The 25,041-nt window shown below is 43.6% G+C and overlaps 1 protein-coding gene across 2 annotated transcripts in view; it reads right to left on the bottom strand.

Annotated features, from left to right (window-relative positions):
• Nucleotides 1-25,041, bottom strand: part of CHRNA5 (cholinergic receptor nicotinic alpha 5 subunit) — a 53,185-nt gene that overhangs the window by 12,885 nt on the left and 15,259 nt on the right. For both annotated transcript variants that reach the window (XM_032392040.1, XM_032392039.1), the window contains exons 2-4: nucleotides 5,547-5,698; nucleotides 2,353-2,397; nucleotides 992-1,101 (exon numbers count right to left, since the gene is read on the bottom strand). In XM_032392040.1, the coding sequence (XP_032247931.1) occupies nucleotides 992-1,101; nucleotides 2,353-2,397; nucleotides 5,547-5,698 (307 nt within the window). The remainder of the gene's footprint in view (nucleotides 1-991; nucleotides 1,102-2,352; nucleotides 2,398-5,546; nucleotides 5,699-25,041) is intronic.

The raw sequence follows: 25,041 nt of genomic DNA on the forward strand, positions 1-25,041 counted from the left end.
GAGAGAGAATGAGAGAGAGAGCATGAGGCGGGGAGGGTCAGAGGGAGAAGGAGAATCGCCGCCGAGCAGGGAGCCTGATGTGGGACTCGATCCCGGGACTCCAGGATCATGACCTGAGCCGAAGGCAGTCACTTAACCAACTGAGCCACCCAGGCGCCCCGGATTTCAACTATTTTTTTTAAAAAATACCCCCCAGGTGCACCTGGGTGGCTCAGTCATTAAGTGTCTGCCTTCGGCTCGGGTCAAGATCCTAGGGTCCTGGGATCAAGCCCCACATCGGGCTCCCTGCTTGGTAAACCTGCTTCTCCCTCTCCCTCTGCTGCTCCCCCTGCTTGTGCTCTCTCTCTCTCGCTGCCTCTCTCTGTCAAATAAATAAATAAAATCTTTAAAAAAAATAAAATAATAAAAATAAAAAATAAAAATAGCCCCCAAATCTAGGAGGCAATCTGCCAAATGTGTAGTCTATTAAGTCGGAGGGTAAGTAGGACATCAGGCTGCCTCGTGCAAAGCCCACCTTGCCACAAGGAAGCTGTGTGATTGTGGACAAGGTTATAACACCATCACCTGTTCATCTGTCAACAATGCCACCTGAACAACAGTGGGCATTGAATAAAGCACAGAGGCACGGAGCACACGGCCAGACACAGAGTGAGTCCTCTGTGCATGTCCGCTACCGTGCACGTTGCCTCCAAGTGCGGGGACAATGGGATTGATTATAGGTGACCCCCCCCAACTTCCTCACAGCTTTCTGGACTTCCCAAATGTTCTACAAGTCTGAAAAATCAAAGAACACTTTTATGATCAGGAAACAATGCACCAAGAAAAGAGACGATCCATAGAACCTATGTGTAGGTTCACAAAACACACACGATCAAGTCATGTGATCTTAGAGCTAAACAATGTTCCAAAGGAAGAAAAAAGTACTAGTGCCTAATAAAAATGCAAGCATTTTCTTTTGAAAACACAAAGTGGCATTTAGAATATAACTTACTTATCAAACAAAACGATGTCTGGAGTCCAGAGAGAGTCTGAAGGGACGCGTATCACTTTGATTCCTCCGTAGTCCTCAGGACGCCATCTTAACTTCACATCTGTCCACTCCTTCAGAACAAAGACAACAGCCTCAACTGCCAATTGCAATGACATCGATAGTCAAGAATAGTAAAAGCTATACTTTTAACCACATCCAGAAGTTCTAGATATAAGAGCATCTCTGCTCGCCATAGAGAAAACTCAGCTCCACGTCTTTCTTAAGAGCATGAGAGTGCAGCCCTGTCCCCTCGCTCCAGCCCTGGTCCTCATGCGACACAGGTGAGGACTGTGCTCTGCTCAGCACCTCTTCCCCCACCAACGACCGCGCCCTGGGGCTGCGGCCATGGGCATGTAAGGACCGGGTGTAGGCAGACATTCTCTTTTCCAGCTGTATTGTCATTGGCTGGACTGGTCCATGCAGGAACCAGATTTATTACACACTTCATGGTGTAAACACCTGTCCAACCTCCATGCAGTGACATTCTGAGATCATGTTAAGACTTGAACCCCAAAAAAAGGATGCATGCCTTTTAGGAGTTAGGGTCAGGGAAGTGGTAGTAGGTATTAAAATTCGGTATAATAAAGAAAGAGCAAAGGGAAGCACACAACAGCAGCTGAGGACATAGGTCTGATGGCCCAGAAGACAAAGAAGTCCTTTGTACAAAAGGGGCTACGTACGTAAGAATAATTCATCCCCCGTTCCCATCTCACTCCAAGTAAACACCACAATCCTGGCAGCGGCCCAGGTGTTTGCTAAACCCCTGGCCTCCCACTGCTTCTCTGACCCCCTCTACACACCACTCCCTCCCCATGGTTCACTCACCCCTACCCACACTGGCCCACTTGCTCCTCCTTAAACAGACCAGGCACACTCCAGCCGCAGGGCCTTTGTATGTGCTGGTCCCTCTTTGCCTGGATCACATCTCCCCAGATATTCACATGGCTTGTTTCTTCTCCTCCAAGCCTTGCTCAAACATTACCTTCTCGCGATGCTTTCCCCACCCATCCTATTTAAAAGTACATCCCCAACACTCCCGTATCCTTGCCCCCAGTGAAGCTTGTCAGTGTTCGAGGCACAATACGGCTTCCTTGTTTCTTTCCCCTGACTAGAAAGAAGCTCCCTGATGGCCAGGACTTCTGCCCATTTTGTTCACTGCTGTTCCCCAGTGCCCAGCAGCCGCTCCATGGGAACCCCATCGACCCCCCCCCTCCCGCATCCTGCCCACCCCCCGACACCCCCTGCTCGTGTTTCTCTGTACTGCAAACCCTCCAGTCACAGCACCTGGGACCACTCGGGTACCGTTTGCATTTCATACACACCTGTTTCAACCAGACATTCGTTGTCATTAACTGATTTTTCTCATCCTATAAAACAAAAACGTAAATAAGGCTCATTATTTCAAGTACAGAAACAATAATTCTTGAAATAATAAGAATTTTCACAGTTTTTACAAACACTCCTGTCCGTACAGTCCCTATATCCTGCTCATCGATGCCGTTCTCTAGAAGGGCAGGATCATTTTTCCAGCCTAATTTCACATTATTCCCTTCAGTATGCTCTGTATTTCAGATAAACTGCCGTGGAGTACACTGTTGGCATTTTAAATTTAACACTCACAGGCTCAACTACTCTATGTCCTCAAACCCGAGACACAGTCTAAGAAACAGGCACAGCATGATTTTACGTACTTAGCACTAAGAAAGGAAAAAGCTGACAATGAATTGTAAGTCACCATTAATGATAAAACACGTGGTGGTTTTGAAAGTGCTGCGATGTGGGGAAAGGTAGTTATGTCTCCGCTGGGCACAGATCTGAATCTCTGACGAGCTGCTACGAAGAAAAATTACTGAGGTTGCTGCCCTGAGTGCAACCTCAGAAGCTCTCACAGCCTGCTTTTCTAGAGAACTGGGGTCTTTGATACTTGGTACTCACACCTCCCTGATGTTACTTCTTTGCTGAGACCAGCTTTTCACTGAATTCTCAAGGCCCAATTAAAGTGACATTTCTGCCACTACATTTTGCTGAAATATCATGGAGCCGACTGGACTTGTACAAGACCATCGTGATCACCAACCACAGTGTGCGGGATATAACGCTAAGCGCAGAGACCCACAGAAGTAGGAGGCCATCCCTATGCTGCGGAGAGAGGACGTGGTTTTAAATGGCTTAGGTGCCTGGAGGGAACTCTTTCCAACAGCAGGTGAGTGGCCCGGGAGAGAGGAGGAGGACAGAGGAGGCACCTCCCTTGGGACAAAGACAGCGGTGAAGTCCCTCCATGGGAAAAATTACTGGGAAATACAGCAAGGCCATCCCTCCTACACTCCGGTTCCAAACGGCATTTGTCCTTGATTAAAGCACTCGAGCTGGAAAGGACCTAGAGATCTTTTCTACTGAAATCCACTGATTCTGCAAATATAGAAACTAGCCCAATGAGGCCACTTGCCTAAACACCACCAACTGGCGAGAGAACCGACATTGGACTTCAGAGCTCCTGAGTGTAAACCCTACGCTGCTGGCCCCACTGTCTGCCCCAAAGCCACGCGGCATCCACGGGACGTGCTGGTCTGCGCCAAATGCTCTAAACAGAAGCATTAACACTGAAGAAAGTTCTGGTAAACTCACTGCCTACAACGCTATGAGGCAGTAGGTCATCTTTGAGAATATAATGAAAATTACTGACATTTTCCCCAGAGAAATGTGAACACACATAAAGTTTGCACTATGGGCTAGGACCCAATCAATACTTCGTATCTTCTACGCAGATAGAGGAATAATACCTAAGTTCACAACCGGCCCCAAATATGGGGGAACAGCCCAACTTAAGGTCACCCCTGGGGTGTCTCCCAAGCATGTCTCATGTGTTCAGCACAACTCAGGATGCAACAGACGCAAACCCGAGCAAGGACAAATGCAGGACTGCACCAGGAGGCAAGAGCCCGTTAGCAGAGAAACAACTACACGTAAGTGGAGCAGACAATAGTTTCTTTAACCTGACCGTAAAATTAGCAACCGACAAGCAAGCCAATGTGGAGGTTTAAGAAAGAGTGAGCGAACGAGAACACACGGGAAAGAAGGCAGGAATCTGAGGGAACTTCCAGGAGGAGCCCCCAAACATGACCGCAGACCGAGGGGGACAGAGCTTAACGATGACAGGGACCTCTGTTCTCCGTGCGCTCACCTCACCTCCCCCGGCTCCTGTCCTTCTTCCCTCTCATCGCCATCACTGACCTTGTGTTCTGGGCTCTTCTCTCAGGAAACAACCCTTCGCCAACTTCCCTGCTTGGCCCCCCCTTCCTTCTACCACCTCCTACAGATGTTCCTCGAGGATGGACCTTCCTGCTTCCCCTGCTTGCTTGAAAACTCCTCGGTCCCACGTTTTCAACACTTGGCCCTGGGGCAGGCTGTCCACGCTGACGTCCTTAGCCTCCTCTCTCCTCACAGAGCCGGGCTTGATTTCCCAAGGCCCTTGGGAACATTTTCTTTTCCATGTACCACAATCACCTGCTATCACAGTGGAACGCATCATCTCCTCTGCCCTACCCCATATCGACGGATTTAACCTTTCAGACCCGTTCCTCTTCTCTTGTAACCGCTCGGGCTTCAAAACCTGACACGTCCCACTCTACTCAGTGCTACTCCTTCTACTTGGCCTCCACCTTGCCTCTCAAGCTTCTCACCTCCTTCGCTCAAGACCGTGTATTTATCCGTCCTACGGCTCTTCCCAAAGCACCGCCTTGACCCTATCTGCTGCCATTAGATCTGTCATTCCCTCAGCACTCACCGTGCACCAGACACTGTGCTAGGCTCCGGGACGGAGCTGAGGAATGAAGCTTAGCCAGCCTTGAGGATTCCACACCAGAGCGCACGAGCACCAGCCGCTGTAACGGGCACCTCGTCAAAGTGCAAAGGGCCATGCGAACGGGGGAGACTGTCTTAGGAACTCTGGAAAGATTCCACCACAGGTCAGACAAATAAATTTGGCCTTGATGGAGAAGTGACTTGTTCCAAGAGGCAAAGTTCTCCAACAGAAGAACGGTGGGGGGCAAAGCGCTGTGGTGTGTAGGCTCCTCTGTGACCCATCGGGCCATCCCAGGGAGTGGCTTCCAGCATTAACCCTTTGATCTAAACAGCTGAACAAAAAGGCTCCATGTCACTCCTAAGCCTGTGATCATACTGCTCCTTGTTACTTTCCTCGCTTTAAAATGTTGACTTTTTTAAATCATATTTTTAAACAGATGTAATGAGAAACTTCCATAAAAAATGTTTACTATCTTTGAACTTATTAAAAATAGGCCTATTATAATTACCAAATAAATGATTTCTAAACTATACAGTATCATATAAGCAGTGCATTCCTACGCCCATGGCATAGTAATTATTTTTCCCTGCTGAGTTCCTTTAGGAAAATGACTGTCTCATCCACCTTTGTCATGCTCACTGCCTAAGACAGGGCACCCAGGATGCTCCCAGGAAGCCTGTATGAAATGAAGTATGTAATGATATGCACACCTACCACATCCACTAATTGAGATATTGCAAGGCCAAACTTTATTTTTATTTTGTCATTCAGGTGTTCCACAGGACGAACCCATCTTTCGTAGTCTTGAAACAAATCCTTAAACAAACTATCTTCATGTTTTGCAACAAAGGATGGTTCAGCTAATCCTGTATAAAAATGTTTAAGAGTTAGTGTATTAGCTTGTCTCCCACCAAATACCTCTACTTTAAAAAACGTTCGGCTTTATCAAAGAACCAACCTATTATTTAGACTATTGATAGAGCTTTTACAGTAAAATATTAATACAAATGTTTATGATCAATAAGAGACACTGTGGTTTGGATACATTTCTTAGTTAAATCAGATCACTCACATGGAAATATGCTGAGTTCCCTAGGAAACACTCAGTACTTAATACAGAGTATTTTAACAAGAGCTTTTAAGCTTTTAAATAAGTTACCAGAGCTAGAGGGGTTGCTTGTCATAAAATTCCAAACCTAGAAAACAGATACTTTGAAGTTCATTCATATCAACTGTAAATGTAAAATAAACAAGCTTTAACTTACATGATTTTAATATACGAACATATAAATATTCAATGAATTATTCAGATTTGTCGTACCTTTGTTTGCTATACATTTGTATAAAATTACCTTAGGGCCTAATACTTAAAAAAAAAAGAGAGAAACAAAAAAAAAAAGAGAGAGAGAGAGTGAAACAAAATTTTAAAAATTCCAGATGCCATAGCCATGGACTGGTTAGATTTACGGGTCACAGTTATGTTTCTACTACTGAGTTTAATTAAGCCTCTAAAGAAATGAGAGTTTTTGGTGTTGTATGGGTCAGAGTCTCTGTGAAGGATATGTGAAATGTGTGAAATTCAAGCATGTCATTTACAAGGACTCACAATTTTACAAAGAAAAACCATTTACTTGAACCAAAATACCACTGGCTTATTTATCATAAAGTACACATGCAGGGATGTATAGTCGCTAGTGATGGTCCTTCTGCAACCTAAATGAAATGGTCTGACAGAAAATGAGAGCTTTCGTGTCTAAAAGCTGTTAATTTTAGAGCTTCATGTTAAAATAGCATTACTGAACTATCCTCTCCTAATCCTGTTTAAAAATTTTTAGCCTCTGAAATACCAAAAGTTTGAGGTTGTTTAAAAGATAAAAATAACAAATAAAATGTCCTTTAATAGCATCTAAAAACCTTTTGCCTTAGGGGAAAAGATACTAGCTTGAATTGCCACCTCAAATCTTCTTTGAAAGAAAGTAGGTAGGGTATAAATAAGTTGATAGATGAATTCTAACATTCTACCTAATGATAATTCTTAAGACACTGCCTTGTAGGCCGCCTGGGTGGCTCAACTGGCTGGGCGTCTGCCTTTGGCTCAGGTCATGATCCCGGGGTCCTGGGATCGAGCCCACAGTCGGACTCCCTGCTCTGTGGGGAGTCTGCTTCTCCCTCTTCCTCTGCGGCTCCCCCTGCTTGCGCTCTCTCTTGTGCGCGCGCCAAAATAAATTTTAAAAATCTTTTTTTTAAAAAAAAGATACTGCCTTGTAAGTATCTTCTTAGTACATCCAATATTAGAAATACCATTTCCTTGACACAATTTTATAGAAATGGCGGGTGCTAATGTCAGTGCTGTTTTAGCACAAAACCTTAATCATGCATTCAGATTCTACTGAGAGAATTTTTAGCTGGTTCTAAATGTTTTAAGTTTACGCTGCTCATAAACCTCAGAATGTTTAAAGGAGAAGATCCAGTGCATCCCCCTCACTACAAAATGAGGCTATCGGACCAGAAATGCCGCTGCCGCAGAGCTGGTCCCGGGCGGAGTTCTGAAGGACACCCAGGGCCCCTCCACCTTTTGCTCTTTCCACCTGTGACAACTTTAGGAAAGTGCTTAATCAGTGCCACGCTCCCTGAGAGCTCTAGCCCATACTCGTGTTTGCTCGTTCCTTCAACAAACGGTTACTGGCCGTGTGCCCAGTCCTGGGAGCACAGGGAGAAACAGACACAGTCTGGCAGGAAGACTGACACAGTACAGAGGATACTACGAAACTCTATGGAAGCTGAATCGAACCGGAATATTCTTTTTTCAAAGTTGTTCTGAATAGTTAACATTTGCTCATGTATTTCTGCTCAAAATAAATAATTTAAATCAATTACTTTCAACCTCAGTTCCTTGGAATCCCAGGGCATTTATTTTTCATACTTTTTTCCATTCCATTTTGACTGAGATTGTGTACTATTTAACATACACTGCTCTGTGTTGTTTTCCAGTTATGTCACATAAGTGGGATCTCCAAAGAAACCTTTCTAAAAGGCACTTCTACAGCCTAAGTATAATGCTAATCACAAGAGTTACCTTAATACATTTTAGTTTTCCTTCCCTTCCTGACTGAAAAAAATAGGGAACTAGGAGAAAACATTTGCAGATCATTTATCTGACAAGGGACATATATCTAGAATACATAAAGGACCATTACAAATCAATAATAAAAAGACCAAATAACCCAATTTTAAAATGGGTAAGGGATCTGAACAGACATTTCTCCAAAGAAGAACAGCCAATAAATGTCTGAAAAAATATTCAACACCTTTACCCATCAGAAAAATGCCAATTAAAATTACAGTGAGGGACGCCTGGCTGGCTTAGTCGGTGGAGCATGGGACTCTTGATCTCGGGGTCATGTATTCAAGCCCCACGCTGGATGTAGAGATTACTTACAAATACATACATACAACATACTTACATAAAATATGTTTTAAAAAAACTACAATGAGTTACCATTTTGCACCCACTAAGATAGCTATAACCAAAATCAGAAGTAACAAGTATTGGAAAGGATGTGGAGAAACTGGGACTCTTGTACACTCCTGGCGGGAATGTAAAATGGTGTGGTTGCTTTGGAAAACATTTGACAGTTTCTTAGAAAGTTAACTATAGGGTTGTGATAGACCTGGCAATTCCATTCTCGGTATACACCCAACAGAAATGCAAACAGCTGTCCACACAAAACTTGCACACGAATGTTCACAGCACCATTCTTCATAATAGCCAAAAAGTGGAAACAGCGCAGAAATCCATCAAATGATAAATGAAGAGATGAAATGTGGAATACCCAATGGAATATTAATTTGCCACTAAAATTAATGAATTAATGATGCATGCTAGAACAGGGATGAACCTTTTAAATATTATGCTACGTAAAGAAGCCAGTCCCAAAGACTGTAAATTATATGATTCCACTTACATGAACTATCCAGAATAGGCAAATCTAGAGATACAGAAAAGTAGATTGGTGATTGCCTAGGGGGAGGGGGCGTGGGGAAGGAGGGAGATAACCATCTTTGGTAACAGTCACGCTAGACTGAAGACACTAAAAATCACTGGATCGTGCACTTTAAATAAGTGAGTTGTGTGGTGTGCGAATGACATCCTGATAACGCTGTGACTAAAAGCAGAGCATCTTTATGACTGAGCTAAGACGAGGAGATCATGGACAACACAGCTCGGATCACAGCTGAGAAAATGTGACAAATAGTGTGGATATAACTTCAGAAAAATGTTATCTGAATAGTCACCCCACAAGTGTTCCTTTGCAAATAACAAAGATAAGATTAAGTGTGCAATGCCAGTATTTTCCTTATTTCTTTGTAATGTGTTATACCTTTCCTAGTAATAGTCTATTTTTTTAAATTAAGACTTCCTTCCTCTCAACAAATACTGGTTAATTCTACCAAACATTCAAAGACGAATACAATCCTTCTTAAATTCTTCCAAAATATAGAGGAGGAAGAAACACTTTCGAACTCATTCTATGGGGCCAGCATTCCCCTGAAACCAAAACCAGACAAGGATGCCACAGAAAAGAGAATTACAGGCCAATATCCCTGATAAACACAGATATACCTTATGGTATAATCCTCAACTACATATTAGCAAACCAAATCACCAACACACTAAAAGGATCACTCAACATGATCAAATGGGATTTATTCCATGAATGCAAGGATAGTTTAAAATCCACAAACCAGTCAATGGGACACACATTAACAAAATGAAGGATAAAAATGATCATCTCAATAGAAAAGCACTTGACAAACTTCAATAACCATTCATGGTAAGGATTTACAACAAAGTGGACACTGAGGAAATCTACCTCCACATCATAAAGGGCATATATGACAAGCCGACAGCTAACACCACACTCAACAGTGAAAAGCTGAAAGCTTTTCCTAGGATCAGGAACGAGACAAGGACGCCCACTCTCACCACTTTTATTCAACATAGTACTGGAAGTCCTAGCCAGAGCAATGAAGCAAGAATAAGAAATAAAAGGTATCTTGGGGCACCTGCATGGCTCAGTCAGTTAAGTGTCTGATTCTTGGTTTCAGCTCAAGTCATAATCTCGGGGTCCTGGGATCAAGCCCCATGTGGGGCTCTGTGCTCAGTGGGGAGTCTGCTTGAGATTCTCTCTCCCTCTGCCCCTCCCCCCGGCTCATGCTCACTGTCTCTCTAATAAACAAATCTTAAAAAAAAAAAAAAAAAGGTATCTAAATCAGAAAGGAAGAAGTAAAAATGTCACTACTTACAGATGACCTGATGTTATATATAGAAAACCCTAGACTCCATCAAAAAATGGTTAGAATAAAAAAATTCAATAAAGTTGCAGAATATAAAATCAATATACAAAAATCTGTTGCATTTCAATACACTAATAACGAACTATCAGAAAGAGAAATTAAGTAAATAATCCCATTTACAATTGCATTACATTATAAAGTTATGAATTTAACCAAGGAAGTGAAAGACCTGCACACTGAAAACTATAAGATATTATTGGAAGAAGTTGAAGATGATACAAATAAATGGGAAGATATTCCATGCCCATGGATTGTAAGAATCAGTATTGTTAAAATATCCAAATTACCCAAAGCAACCTACAGATTCAGTGCAATCCCTATCAAAATTCCAATGGCATTTTTCACAGAAATAGAATAAACAATCCTAAAATTCGTATGAAACCACAAAATACTCTGAACAGACAAATCAATCTTGAGAAAGAACCAAAAAGTTGGAAATATTACACTTCTTGATTTCAAACTATGTTACAAAACTATAGTAAAATATAATCAAAACAGAGTTGTACCGGTATAAAAACAGACAGAGGTCAGTGGAACAGAATATAAAGCACAGAAATAAATACATGCATATATGATCAATTAATTTATGACAAAGGAGCCAAGAAGATGCAACAGGAAAAGGACAATCTATCATAAATCACATTTGGAGAACTGAACAGCCACATACAAAAGAATGATGCTGGACCACTATCTTACACCATACACAAAATTAACTCAAAACGGATTAAAGATAAGAATGGAAGACCTGAAACCATAAAATCCTAAAAGAAAACATAGTAAGCTCCTTGTCATTGACCTTGGTAATGATTTTATGGATTCAACACCAAAAGCAAAGGCAACAAAAGCAAAAATAAACACGTGGGACTATATTAAACTAAAAAGCTTCTGCACAGCAAAGGAAACCATCAACAAAATGAAAGGACGGGGCACCTGGGTGGCTCAGCCAGTTACGCGTCTGACTCACATCAGGTTTCAGCTCAGGTCATGATCTCAGGGTCATGAGATCGAGCCTCCCATTGGGGTCTGCACTCAGTGCAGAATCTGCGTGGAATTCTCTCTCTCCCTCTGCCCCTCCCCCCTTTCTAAAATAAATACATCTTTTTAAAAAATGCAAAGACAACTACTGAATGGGAGAAAATATTTGCAATTCATGTATCTGATAAGGGGTTAATATCCAAAATATATAAGGAACTCCTACAACTCACTAGCAAAACAAACAATCCAATTTTTAAATGGACAGAGAATGGGAACAGACATTTTTCCAAAGAAGATATACACATGGCCAAAAAGTACATGAAAGGAAGCTCAACATCATCATGGAAACATCAGCTCATCATCAAGGAAATGCAAATCAAAACCACACTGAGACATTACCTCACACCTGTTAGAATGGCTATTATAAAAAAAAAGTCAACCCTCGTGCACTGTTGGGGTGGAGGTAAATTAGTGCAGCCACCGTGGAAAACAGTACGGAGGCTCCTCAAAAAATTAAAAATAGAACTACCTTACAATCCAGCTATTCACCTTCTGGGTTTTTATCCAAAGAAAATGAAAACACTAACTCAACACTAACCCAACTCAACTCAAAAGAAGGAAATCTTGCCATTTGTGACAACATGAATGGACCTTGAGGGAGTTACACTAACTGAAATAAGTCAAAGACAGATCATGTGTGATCTCACTTATATACGGAATATTTATTTTCAAAAGCTCACAAATGCAGAGAACAGATTGGCAGTTGACAGAGGCAAGGGGGTTGGGTGGACAAAATGGGTAAAGGGGGTCAAAAGGCACAAAGTTCCAGTTATAAAATAAATGTCATGGTGACGTGATACACAGGATGTTTGACTAAGTAATAGTACTGTGTTGCATATTTGAAAGTTGCTAAGAGTAGACCCTGAAAGTTCTCATCAGAAGAAAAAAATTTTTTTTAAATTAGAAGAAGAAAAACTGTAAGTATGTATGGTAAAGGATGTTAACTAGACCTTTTATGATGATCATAAAAAATCATTTAAAAACTGCTTTTAAGAGACTATTTTGTAGAGCAGTTTAAGGTTCGTAGCAAACTTGAGGGGAAGGTATAGAGGTTTTCTATATACTCCCTGTTCCCCATTATCAACATCCCTGATCAGAGTGGTACATTTGTGACAGCAGATGAACCTACACTAACACATCATTATCACCTGAAGTTCATAATTTACATTATGGTTCCCCCTTGGCGTTATATATTCAATGTATGGACAAATGTGTACGGACGTGTATCCATCAGCATGGTATCATCCTGAGTCTTCCACTGCCCATTCATCGCTCCCCCCGCCCACCACAAGCCCTGGCAACCACTGATCTTTTAACCGTCTCCACAGTTTTGTCTTTATTAACAGTCTATTTTCGAGAACTATTTTAATAAATAGAAAATGACATTGGCTATGGTCTGAATGTTTGTGTCCCCCTAAAATTCATATTGAAATCCTAACCCCCAGGGTGACGGAATTAGTAGGTAGGCCTTTGAGAGTGGCCTGAGTCATGAGCATGGAGCTCCCATGAACAGAATTAGTGCCTTATTAAAAAGTCTGCAGACAGAGCTCCTGCCCTGTGAGGAGACAAGGAGCCTCAGGCCGGGAAGAGGGCCCTTCCCCGATTGTGGTGGACCCTCATCTCAGACTTCCAGCCTCCCAAGTGTGAGAAATAAATTTCTGTTGTTTCTAAGCCATCCTGTCTGTTGCATGTTGTTATCACAGCCCAAGCGAACAGAGACAGCACGTGAGTACTGAAGAGTCAACTGCACATTTTTGCAGTTGCAGATGTAAAATGCACGGACATCTTTCATGAGTAAAGAGGCTAAACTGTGAGAGGTTGTCATCGGCCCAGGATCACACAGCAAAAGGTTGGGAGGCCGACTTGTCACAGGGCTTTGAAGCCGGATTAATCACTAAAGCCCATGTTTTTCCACATCAACTGATTCTACCTTTTTAAGTTAAGCTCGTTAGTAGAACTCTGTTACTGAGGTCAGTCCTCTTTCCTCTTACTCAGTAGGTTTCTGGAGGTTATGGAGAGGGAGATAGGGGACTCTTTATGTGTTTAAATGTTAAGCACTAACATATGGAATGATAGAGAGAAACATCTTTTTTCCTTGTCACAGATATGATCCCTCCCCTGGGAGACCCCTTCCTGATGCCAGTGGTCCCAGGATCAGATAGAGAAGAATGCTGTTGCTCTCAAACATGGGTAGTAGAAACGTAAAGTGTTACTGACTTTTTGAAAAATAATCTTGTAATATTTTAACCTTGCAAAATTTACCAAAAAGTATGTATTCCCGTCATCCAGCAACCCCACGCCTGACTCCCTTAGCAATAAAAGTGCCAATACATTAGGACATCCTTATAAGAATGGTCACCTCAGTAAACATTGTAGCAAATATCTGGAAACAACACAGCCAAAGAGGGCGGGTCATATCCATGACATATATGATGCAGTCATTACAAGGCTTACAATGGTGCCAAGACCACTCGACGAGGGAAGGCCAGTTTCTTCAACAAACAGTGTTGGGAAAACAGGATATCCACACGCAAAAGAAGTTGAACACTTACCCCACATCATATACAAAAATCAACTCAAAAACGGATTAAAGACTTAAACGTAAGAACGCAAACTAGAGAGCCCCAGGAAGAAAACACAGGGCAAGAGCTTCGTGACACTGGACTTTGTGATGATTTCTTGGTTATGACAACAAAAGCACAAGCAAGAAAATAAAAAACAGACAGATGGGAATACCTAACTCAAAGACTCGTCTGCATCAGTGGAGGGTAAGATTGGTAGTGCTCAAGGGCACACACTTGTAACAAGCAGTAAGTAACCACAGAGACGGAAAGCACAGTATGATGCACAAACAGAACTGCACAGCAATTATGTGACGTGATAAATGCTGCTACACTGGCAGTCCCAGGACAACACAGAAATCTATCAAAGTAACGCGCGTACACCTTCAGTTTATACAATGTTACAGGTCAAATTCATTCAATTAAAATAAATACCTTCTTTAAATTTTAGAAATAAGACTACATCAGAGGATACAATCAACAGAGTGAAAAGGCAACCTATGGAATGGGAGGAAATATGTACAAATCATGTGTCCCGTAAGGGGTTAATATCTAGAATAGAGAGAAAACTCCTACAATTCAACAGCAACAACAAAAAAAAAATCCAATTTAAAAAATAGGCAAATAGACATCTGAATAGACAATTCTCCAAAGATGACATTAAAATGGCAAACAAGCATGTGAGAAGATGTTCAACATCATCGATCATTAGACAAATGCAAATCAAAATCACCAGGTATCACTCCACACCCATCAGGATGGCTATTATCCCAAACAAAACAAAACAAAACAAAAAAACCCAAAAATGTGCTGGAGAGAATGTGGAGAAGTTGGAACCCTTGTACCTTGTTAGTGGGAAGGTGAAATAATGCAGCAATGTGGAAAACAGCACAGAGGTTTCTCAAAAAATTAAAACAGAATTATGGTATCATCCACAAATCCCACTTCCGGGTGTATCTCCCAAAGAACTGAAAGCAGGATCTGAAGAGATATATGTGCACAGCAGCGTTACACACCACAGTCAAGATATGGAAGCAACCCAAATGTCCATCTGCAGATGAACACGTGGACACAATGTGGGATACACGCACAATGGAACATCATTCGGCCTTAGAGAGGAAGGCCATTCTGACACCTGCCACAACATGGATGAGCCTTGAGGACATTATGCTCAGTGAAGTAGGCCAGTCACGAAAAGACAAATACTGCCTGATTCTACTTATACGAGGTATCTAAAGTAGTCAGACTCACAGAGACATAAAGTAGAATGTGGTGATCTGGGGGCAAGGAGGGGGGAAATGGGAGAATTTCTGTCAGTGGGTAGAGAGCTTCAGTGCAAGATAAAAAAGTTCCAGAGGATGTGCGGTGCAACAATGTGAGTACACTTAACACTCACTACTGAACCACACACTTAAAAATGGTTATGATGGGGGCGCCTGGGGGGCTCAGTCAGTTAAGCATCTACCTTTGGCTCAGGTCATGATCCCGGGGTCCTGGGATCGAGCCCCGCATCGGGCTCCCTGCTCAGTGGGGAACCTCTCCCTCTGCCACTCCCCTTGCTTGTGCTCTCGCTCTCTCTCCCTCAAACAAATAAAATCTTTTTAAAAAATGGTTATGATGGTAAATTTTATGCTATCTGGGTTTTTTTTAACAATTAAATACTTTTTTAAATTAGTTCTTTAAACTCCAATTGAAACTATCACCCACACTAAAGATATCTAATCAAACAACAAAAAAGGAAGTTTGTAATAAGTCCTATCAAATAAAAACCTGACAAAACACAACAAAAGGCTTATAGGGATTTCCATGAAGGTATTGGTAAGGGACAAAAGAGACGACGATAGAATCGTATTTTTGTGGAACAATCAATGATTGACTCTATCTAGCTGTATGAATATACATAGTGAAGAAAAAAGCTGGATGTGAGAGATGATCATGCCATCCAGCTCATTGCAAAGGTCCAATTCTTCAGTAAAAACACTATTTCACTTTTATCCTAATAACTAATTTCTAAAATCTACCAAAAATTAGCACTTTGCCTGTGTGCAAAGCACATATTAAGTCATGGGAAAGTTTAAAAAACTTGTAGCTTGTCTGGAGAGTGTGGCTGCTTGAGAATTATTGTTTTAATTCAGTGTATTTCCCCTCCCCACCTCTTCTGTCTCCCTCCTTTTCTGACCTGGACTCCTTTTCCTCAAGGGGGGAAGATGCACATTCCGCCCCTCAAAGCCCAGCGCTGCCTATCCAGGATACGACTATCAGTGAGCTCTGCGACCTGCAAACATTCTACATCAGAAAAATGGCACTGTCAGTGTCCTGAGGAGATGTTTCTCTCAAATCCCAGGAGCTGAAGAGCTGGGGTGTGCACCCTCCCCCTGGAGCGTCAGGGTGTCTCAATGTGGAGAACCACAGGCTTACCCCCAGTGCCCATTTCTCCCCGCAGCGGCTGAGAGACACCTGCTGCCCGTGATGTGCTCTTATTCTCAGCTCCTGACTCTGTCCAGCACTGAGTCAGGTCAGAAAGCACACGGTCTCCACCAGCTGCCACCCGCGAGTGACAGCGTGTGGAGGGGTGTCCCAGGGCAACCCCACTCACTCGCCCAGCAGCGCTGCGCTCCATGCACTCTTCCAGTCCACACCAGAGCTCACAAAACAATCCTAACTAAAATGAACATCTCTTCTTCCTGATAACAACAAAATGTACCACGAAGAAGCCAGAAGATGATTCATGCTGTCCATTCGTGGATTTGTCTGACCAAAAAGCAAAATACCAGAACACACACGTGTGACAGTAACAGCCCTGACGTGGCCTGCTATTAATACGACATCCAACATGTCATTTGATGAAAGAATTTTGTTATTAGTCACTTCTGCTTTCTCTTCACGCAGAATAATTTTGTGCCTGGATTTGCAAACTTTTTACCTACAGCAGACCTTAAACCCAATCTTGTCACATAGAATTAATTTGACTTTGACTGATGTCTCTGGGATCTTGGTCTCTGACTTTGGTAACAAAATTCATCAATTTTATACTGTGAAGTGTTATATTTATCCAAGAAAATAACTGGTTCACCAGAGAGGCCACTGTCCTTTGAAAATGTCACCAGTGCATTCTGGGCTGTCATTATTTGACGAAGTTTCACAATAAAATAACCCCGGGGCACTGGGGAACGGATTCCTGAGAGGGTGAAACCTGATTTCCAGATAATCACGGTTTTGCTTTCCTTTTCGGGGAGCGTATGTGACATCACCACTGATTTATCAGGCCACATACAGACTTAGACTCCGTACGCACACCACATTTATGGCAAAGTTCTGAATTGTACATTACTCATTATTTTCACTATTTTAGCCACAGATCTTTTTTATAAAATGGGCTATCAGCAACATGACGTAATTAAAAAGTAAAATAAGCCAATGTCAATAATAACCCTTAAATCATGGGAGGTCTAGCTGAACTCTGCACCATTAACATGTCAGCTAAGACACTCAATTCATTCCACGCACATTCCTTACGAAGGCAAATATTAAGAACACAATGGGACTTCCAAAGGGGTAAAAAAAAACATAACTAAGATGACATTTCTAGTTTGCAAACAGTACGCAAAACAACGTAATTCCAGAGCTGGCCACCTGACAGACCTCAGACACACTAGTTTTCAGGACACACTTTCAGAAACGCCAGTCCCACAGATGGTCTTTCAGAAACCGCCAGCACGGACATTTCCTAACCCTGCTTTTGCAGAGATTTTCCATTTGAAGGTACCCAACAATTACTTTCAGAAATTTTTTGGGAGGCTTGTAAAATTGCACTCAGCAATGGAGATCCTAGAAATTCTACTCTGGTTCTCCATGTATTTATCACAGAGAATCCCCAAAAGGTCATTTCCAAGGGTACTGGAACTAAAGTGGGCCTAAGGAAAGACTGCTCGTATGGAATCCGAATCTCCAACACAGACCCCTCCTCTCGCTCCACACCCGAAGGTCCATCTCTCAGTGACGAGACACATTTCACATTCAAGTCGTATAGTGCAACCACATGTAGTTTCAAAGAAATGTAACCTTGCTCCTTAATTTTAGTATGGGGACAAGGGAAGGACGCTGCAAAGCTGAGTGCTCAGCACCATTCAATCACCTGATAACCTCCATTTGCCACAATTCTCTGATCTCTGTGAAATACGGATGTTGCAAAGGGACCACAAACTCAACACAGACAAAACCGAATTCCTGGCCTTCCGCATAATGGTCCCCTCACAGTACCGCCCACTGCAGTGAGTGGGTCCACCACGCGCCTAGTTACAATTTTGAAACCTAGGAATCGTCTTTCACATCATCTTCTCCCTCACCCGCGTATCCAATCCATCAGGAAACTGCTGGTTTTACCTCTAAATATTTCTCAAATCCATGCATTTCCTACCCCCACCCCACCGCTGCCATCCTAGCACAGGCTGTCTGCTTCTCTCATCAGGGCGAGAGCAAGCCTACTGCCCTAAGCAGGCTCCTCATGGCTTTTCAGTCCCCTCCAGTTGGTTCTATGGGCAGACACTCAAGCAGTCTCTCCAAACACAGATCCGATGGTACCCCCTTGCCTAAAACTCCCTATAGCTCTCCTTGTTGAAGACAGACCAAAGCCTTAAGGCCAAATGCTGCCCAGCCTCTTCTGGTGTGGCTGTCCCCTTTGCTCTCTGCTCCAGCCATACTGATAGCTCAGCTTCTCAAACCCACTTCACAGTTCCCTCCAGCAAGGAGTGCTCCCCTTCCCTGCCGCAGGTGGTCTCCCTCCCCTCACCTCCCCCGGCCCCAGCTCAGCCTCAGATCCCCGGTCAGGCATCACTTCCTCAGGGCTCTTCCCCACCCCCAAAGTCTCCACTGGGCTCCTCGGCATCAATGGTGTTCCTCACCTGCAGTGCAATGATAGAACCTTGGGTGTATCTGATCAATGTCTGTCTCCCCACATGGTGTAGACTGATGGCAGTGGGTGTCTCATTCATCATAACCCCAGCACCTACCGACATGCTGGCACGTAAGAGGGGCTCAGTGTGCTGAGTATACGAATGAATAAACGGGTCCGCACCATCTGACAATGCCCATTTATCTCTAACGATTCAGAATTTTGCATTGGTTGTGAAGCAACTGTCACAGGGCTACACAAATTTGCTCTTAAGGAGTAAAGTCACTAGATACAGCTTCTTGAAGCTAGAGACCCCCCAGTCGCCGCCTGCAGAGCTACCGATTTCTACCTAAAACTTCACCAATAGCCCAACAGAGACCATCTCCCTGCAGACGACTCTAGGCAGTGAAACCTCGCAAAAGCAGAAGGAGGAAGGGGTCTGTCGCATGGGGCACTCTCGACAGTGCAGTGACAGTTCAGTTAGAAGCTTTCCTCAAGTCCGTACCCTCTAACGCTAATAATAATAATTAGAAAATCAACGTACGAGAAGCTCATGAGTCAGAAAGACAAAAGGAGCCAAGCAGTGGAGCTTGTTCTTACTGTATTTTTAAAATAGGGTAAGAACAGCAACAAAATACAAATGGGACAATCCTTCAGAAGTAAAGATTACAACTAGCAAGGAGAAAATGAAATTGAATACCTCAAAGATACAAATACGGATAATGCCAAGAAGATTTTGAAGGATTTAAATTGGGGTTTTACAAATTCAGTTAACTCTGAATATCATCACTCCAGGATTGTCTCAAGTTGGGAGGAATTAGGAGAAGCTCTTACCAAAAAAATTTCACTTTCAAGTTACTTAGTGAAACCACATATTTTCAAAAAAATGTAAACTTGCTCCTTATTTTTTAGGATGATGAATAGGACACAGAACTACAAAGCTGAGAACCTTAATCTGAGCACCTGACACTAATTAGGTGTTAATGTTAACCTCAAATGCCACAATTTCTAATCTACACAATTAAGGGTATTATTGGCAAAATATCAATAATTGTTAAGTGTATGGCAAAAAACTCACCAATCCATTATTCTTAAATATTTTTGTGTATATTTGAGTTTTTCCATTATAAAACATTAGTAAGAATACCTTCTGCTTTGCCGCCTCGCTGCTACACAGATAAGGTGAAATATAACGTACGTTATTTACTAGGTCACGCAGTGCCAACAGCAGCTTCATATGTTTTTTTAAGGGGCGCCCGGCTGGCTCAGTCCGTAGAGCATGCAACTCTTGATCTCGGGATTGTGAGTTCAAGCCCCACAATGGGTGTGGGAATTATTTAAAAATAAATAAAAAATTTTAAAAATAGATAAAAATAAGATGTTTTTTGTTTTTTTTTTTAAGATTTTATTTATTTGACAGAGAGAGACACAGCGAGAGAGGAAACACAAGCAGGGGGAGTGGGAGAGGGAGAAGCAGGCCTCTTGCCGAGTGGGGAGCCCGATGCGGGACTCGATCCCAGGACCCTGGGATCATGACCTGAGCCGAAGGCAGACGCTTAACGACTGAGCCACCCAGGCGCCCCAAGATGTTGTTTTTAAAAGTCTTCTCCACAGCCAAAAATATAGCTAAGGATTTTAAAAACCAATTTTAGGAAGATAAGATGCAACAGTGTCCTTTATTAGCATTCTTCCATGAAGAAACATGATTTTCTTATCAAAAAGTGAACCAAGGTGTTCTAAAGCTAAACGTGAGTATTAGCAGTCTTGTGTCAATCCTCAGCTTAAGATAAATTAACAGACAACACCTGCTATAATTTTAGGTTTCTTCCATAAATTCTTAAATCTTCAGCATCTGCTCCAACCTGGGGATATTAGAACCTAACGTGGGCTCTCTAGTTAAATTCCTTCAGTCGCTCAACAAACACTGAGTGGCTGCTTAATGCGCCAGCCTCTGTGCTAGGGGCTAATGGTACAGGAGAAAACACCGGTGCCTGCTTCCTGGGGCACACATTTGCATATTTACTTTCCATCATATCATAATTATAAAGTTCTATGGTGTCAGAGACCACCTCACACTGTGAACGGCAGTTCCTGATCCCGTAAGATGCACAACCCGCTATTTGAACACGGCGGCTACCCTGGAGTGTGACCCAGGAGTTCTTGACTCAGCGCCACTGACATTTGGGGCTCAGTCTTTCTTACGGGGGGGCTGTCCTGTGCACTACAGGTCTGGCATCATCCCTGGCTTCTACCCACTGCACACACCCTCCCCACAACGTGACAACCAAAAATGTCCCCAGTCATTGCCAAATGTCCCGGGGGGTGGGGAAGGGTGTTGCAAAACTACCCCGGGTTGAGAACCACTGGTCTAACCTAAGTAGCAGAGGCAGAACTAGGACCCAGGTTCATTTTTGTTTTTTCTCAAAATAATACTTTAATTACAAAAGTAATATATGATCATTGCCAAGATTCAGACCAGAAGCACATAATGAGTAGGAATTCTCCTCCTCCCCGTCTCCCTTCCTCCAAAGCTAACCGCTGTGAAGTTTGATGCGTAGACATTTTTAAATACACACGCACACACACAAAGAGCAAATGTTTTCCTCTTTTTAAGTTCTGTGACCTGCTGTTTTCATTCAATACTATACGTCAGTATAAACCTATCCTTCCCCGCTCTTCTTTCACAAGCTGCAAAGCGCTGTGTGTTATGAGTCTATTAAAATTTAAGCTTTTACCATTGATGGGCGTTCATACAGTCTTCAATTCTGGGTTATTTCTAACCATGCTACAATGGGGAAAATGCAGTGTTTGCATCCTTGTACATCTATTTTTCCACACTTATACAAGGATTTCTACGGCACTGACTTCTTAGAACTGCTGAGTCAAGGATATACGTGTTTTAAATGTTGCTGGCTACTGCCAAGAGCCCCCCTTTCTTCTTCACGGGCTGCCACAAGGATGAAATAAGATAATGCCCCTAAAGAGGCTTGTAGAAGTGACATACAATGTATTATGCATCCCCAGTTCAGGACTAAGGCATTACTGGGGCAGTTAATCCACTTTTCCAAGTCTCCTTATATTGTTTAATTTAACAGAAAGTGACTTGTATTCCTTTTTTTAAAAGAATCTTCTTTGCAGCAGTTCTCAGAGGGTTATTTTAAGCAATAGCAAGATCAAGCAGTGAACGTAATCAATTATTTTGCAGATGAGAAGAAATGTGTTCTGTGTCCAACATTCTCAATGTGACAAATGAGTCCGCTTATCAGTCATTATTTTAAAGATTACAGATGAAATGTAGAGGAATTTTTTCACTCCAGGATTTTCATTACATGTTCTATTGATTCTTAGAACAGAAGTATAGGATAAAGTTTCTCTGTAAGTGATAAGCTTTGATAACCCTAACTTAACATATTTCCCTGACTCTCAGAACACTTGCAGTAAGAAAATGACCTTCGGCAGTGTTAAATTTAAGTCCCGTCAATAGTTCTCAAGGAGAGGAGACACTCACACACAAAAGACAGTTGAGCATCAGCAGATCAAGGAAATGCAAAGAGCTCACGGTCTGAATTTGATACCATAAAGCTCTCAGCGGGCAAAGATGGCTCTTCTGAGCTAGTACACGCAGAGCATCCTAACTCAAAACACCTGCTGGGACACAAAGTTGCCTCGGTTTCGACAGTCTGGATGAACTTGGTAAGATTCTTGCAGACTTCATCCTCAGAGTTGTCTGATTGTGAATGAACGCTGAGGGTTGGAAGGACACGCAGAAAAGTAAAGGAAGCTGCAATTTGTGAGGATGGAGGGACAGAGCTTGTTTTAGTTTCCATCAGTCTTACGACATTCCGGCTACAGTTCACTCAAAGTTCACTATTATTTCCGTAATTATTGCCATTGGATCCTCTTGAAAATTCACCCAATTGATATGAATGGGCAGACATCTACAAGCCTGCAGTTCAATGCGGAGCTCTGACCAGCGGCATCCGTGTCCCCTGAGCACCTGTCAGAAACGCGGAATCTCGGGCCTGCCTCCCACCGCTGGACCAGCATCTGCACCCTCACAACACCCCTGCAGATTCCAGTGCACACCGTTCAGGAAGCCGCAGTCTGCAAGACTTCCGGCAGTGACTCTCCAGGGGCAGGGGTGAGGAGAACAATGTTGTCCCTTAAGGCACATCTGACTATCTGGAGACAGTTTTTGGGAGGTGGAAAGGTTGCTGCCAAACAATGTACAACACACAGGACAGTCTCCCATAACAAAGAATTATCCAGCCCCAAAGTCAGGGGTTGAGAGATCCTGACTTAGAGAAAGTTTTGCCCAATTCCATATAGACACTGTTGATCATAAAATAAAAAGAAATAAAATAGTATCAAAAGTTCATGCTGTGGGGTTCCAGTTTGAGACAGTGATGTACGGGTGTCTGGGTAGCTCAAGATAATGATGGAGGAAGACCCGGAACTCACCTCCTCCCGCACACACACTGAGTCTACAACTACATATGGGACAATTTCCTCCTAAAGAAACCTAAAGGCTGGCTGAGGTATGACTACACATCAGACAAATGAGAAGAACACCACAGCACATCAGAGCAGGCGGGACGGGCCAGGAACCCCAGCCCCGCAGAGCGACCCAGAACCGGGAGAAAACTCAAAACCCAGGGCTGCCCCCAAAGAGCAAAGGTTCAAACCCCACATCAAGCACCTTAACATTTAGAACCTGCAGCTGAGAAATGAGCCCCTAAAACATCTAACTTTGAAAACCAAGAGGGCTCCCGTCCTGAGACCCAAGAGATTGTAACAATCTGGAAGATGACTCTTAACAGGGCTTACACACGCAGACTTACCTAGCCCAGCTCAGAGGTAGTCCATCACCCAGACTTAAAGTGAGGAAGCCTTGCCAGCTGAAAGCGTTGGCCTGAGGGGTAGGCATTTGACGTAACACACCCTGGGCATCTACGGGAACTCTCTCCAGGGAGGGAGACTGCTGGGTGCCATCTTCAAGCTCTCCTGGTGTTGTGATCCAGAGCACCGGTACTCCCACTTGAACATACATCTGGTCTCCTGACTTTTGTGGCTGCCACCCAGGGGATGCTTCTAGATTGCCCGGCTCTAAAGGCCAGTGGAGCTTGCGTTCCTGGTTCCATGGGACAGTAACAATTGGTGCCACCCAAAAAGGGGCTCACACCCGTCTGCCACCCTGACTTTTGCAGCTGCTGACAAGGGACATCTCTTCATCACCTAGCACTGGCAGCCAGGGGGGCTTGTGCTGGTGGGTTCCACAGGACTCTATCCCCCAGAGAAAGAGTTCTCACCCCCACCCCCAGGGCACAGCAAGAGGCACCTGACCCAGGAGCTCAGTCTTTCTGGGGAGGCCTACTAGCCAATCATCATGGCTCTGGCCTCAAGGGCAGATTTCTGATTAAACTCTCATCTAGGGACTGACTGTGAACTTTTCCAGAGACCTAGAGGGGAGGCACTATCTTTGCTCTCTCCCTCTGTCACACTCCAGAGGACCAGGGTCTCCTGAAAGGAGGCTTTACACATGACTAGTGCCCTAGTTTTTACATCTGGTGTCCCAGTTTTTGCAGCTGTGCCCAGAGGATGCCCCTTGATGACAGGGCTCTGGGGGTGGCTGGGGGAGTGGTGGAGGGTGTTGCATTCCTGGGTCCCATGGGACTGTGGCAATTGAAGAGACAGTTCTTGGCAGGCTGCCACCCCCAGGGCACTGCCCAGACAGCAGACTGAGACAGACAGACAGACAGACACACACACCCCTGGCCTAGTCTTTCTGTGAAGGCAGCCTCTCTGCTTCTCCTGGAGCTTTGCCCTAAAGGGCAGGCTTCAGGTTTGGCATACACGTAGGGGACCATGGATGCTCTCAACGAACACAGGCTGCGGACACCATCTTGGTGCTCTCCCTCTGCCTTGCTCCAACTGTCCAGTATCTCCCAGGAAAGGGCTTATACACTGGTCTGGAGCCCCGGTTTTTGCAACTGACACCCAGGGGATACAGCCAGATCACCTGGCCAGCAGGGCATTCTCTTGTGGTCCCACAGGACTGTATATATTAGCGTGCTTTTATTAAGATTTATTTATTTATTTTAGAGAGAGAACGGGAGCGGAGGAGGGGCAGAGGGAGAGGGAGAGAGAATCTCAAGCAGACTTCCTGCCAAGCGTGGAGCCCGATGCAGGGCCCAATCTCACAACCCCAAGATCATGACCTGAGTTGAAACCAAGAGTCAGATGCTCAACCGGCTGAGCCACCCAGGTGCCCCTAGGTTAGCATGCTTTTAAAAGCTGCCACCTGGGGGCACACGGCTGGCTCAGTCAGTAGAGCATGGGACTCTTGATCTTGGGATCGTGAGTT

Source organism: Phoca vitulina, unplaced genomic scaffold (genome assembly GCF_004348235.1).
Source record: "Phoca vitulina isolate PV1807 unplaced genomic scaffold, GSC_HSeal_1.0 scaffold65, whole genome shotgun sequence".
Classification (NCBI taxonomy): Eukaryota; Metazoa; Chordata; class Mammalia; order Carnivora; family Phocidae; genus Phoca; species Phoca vitulina.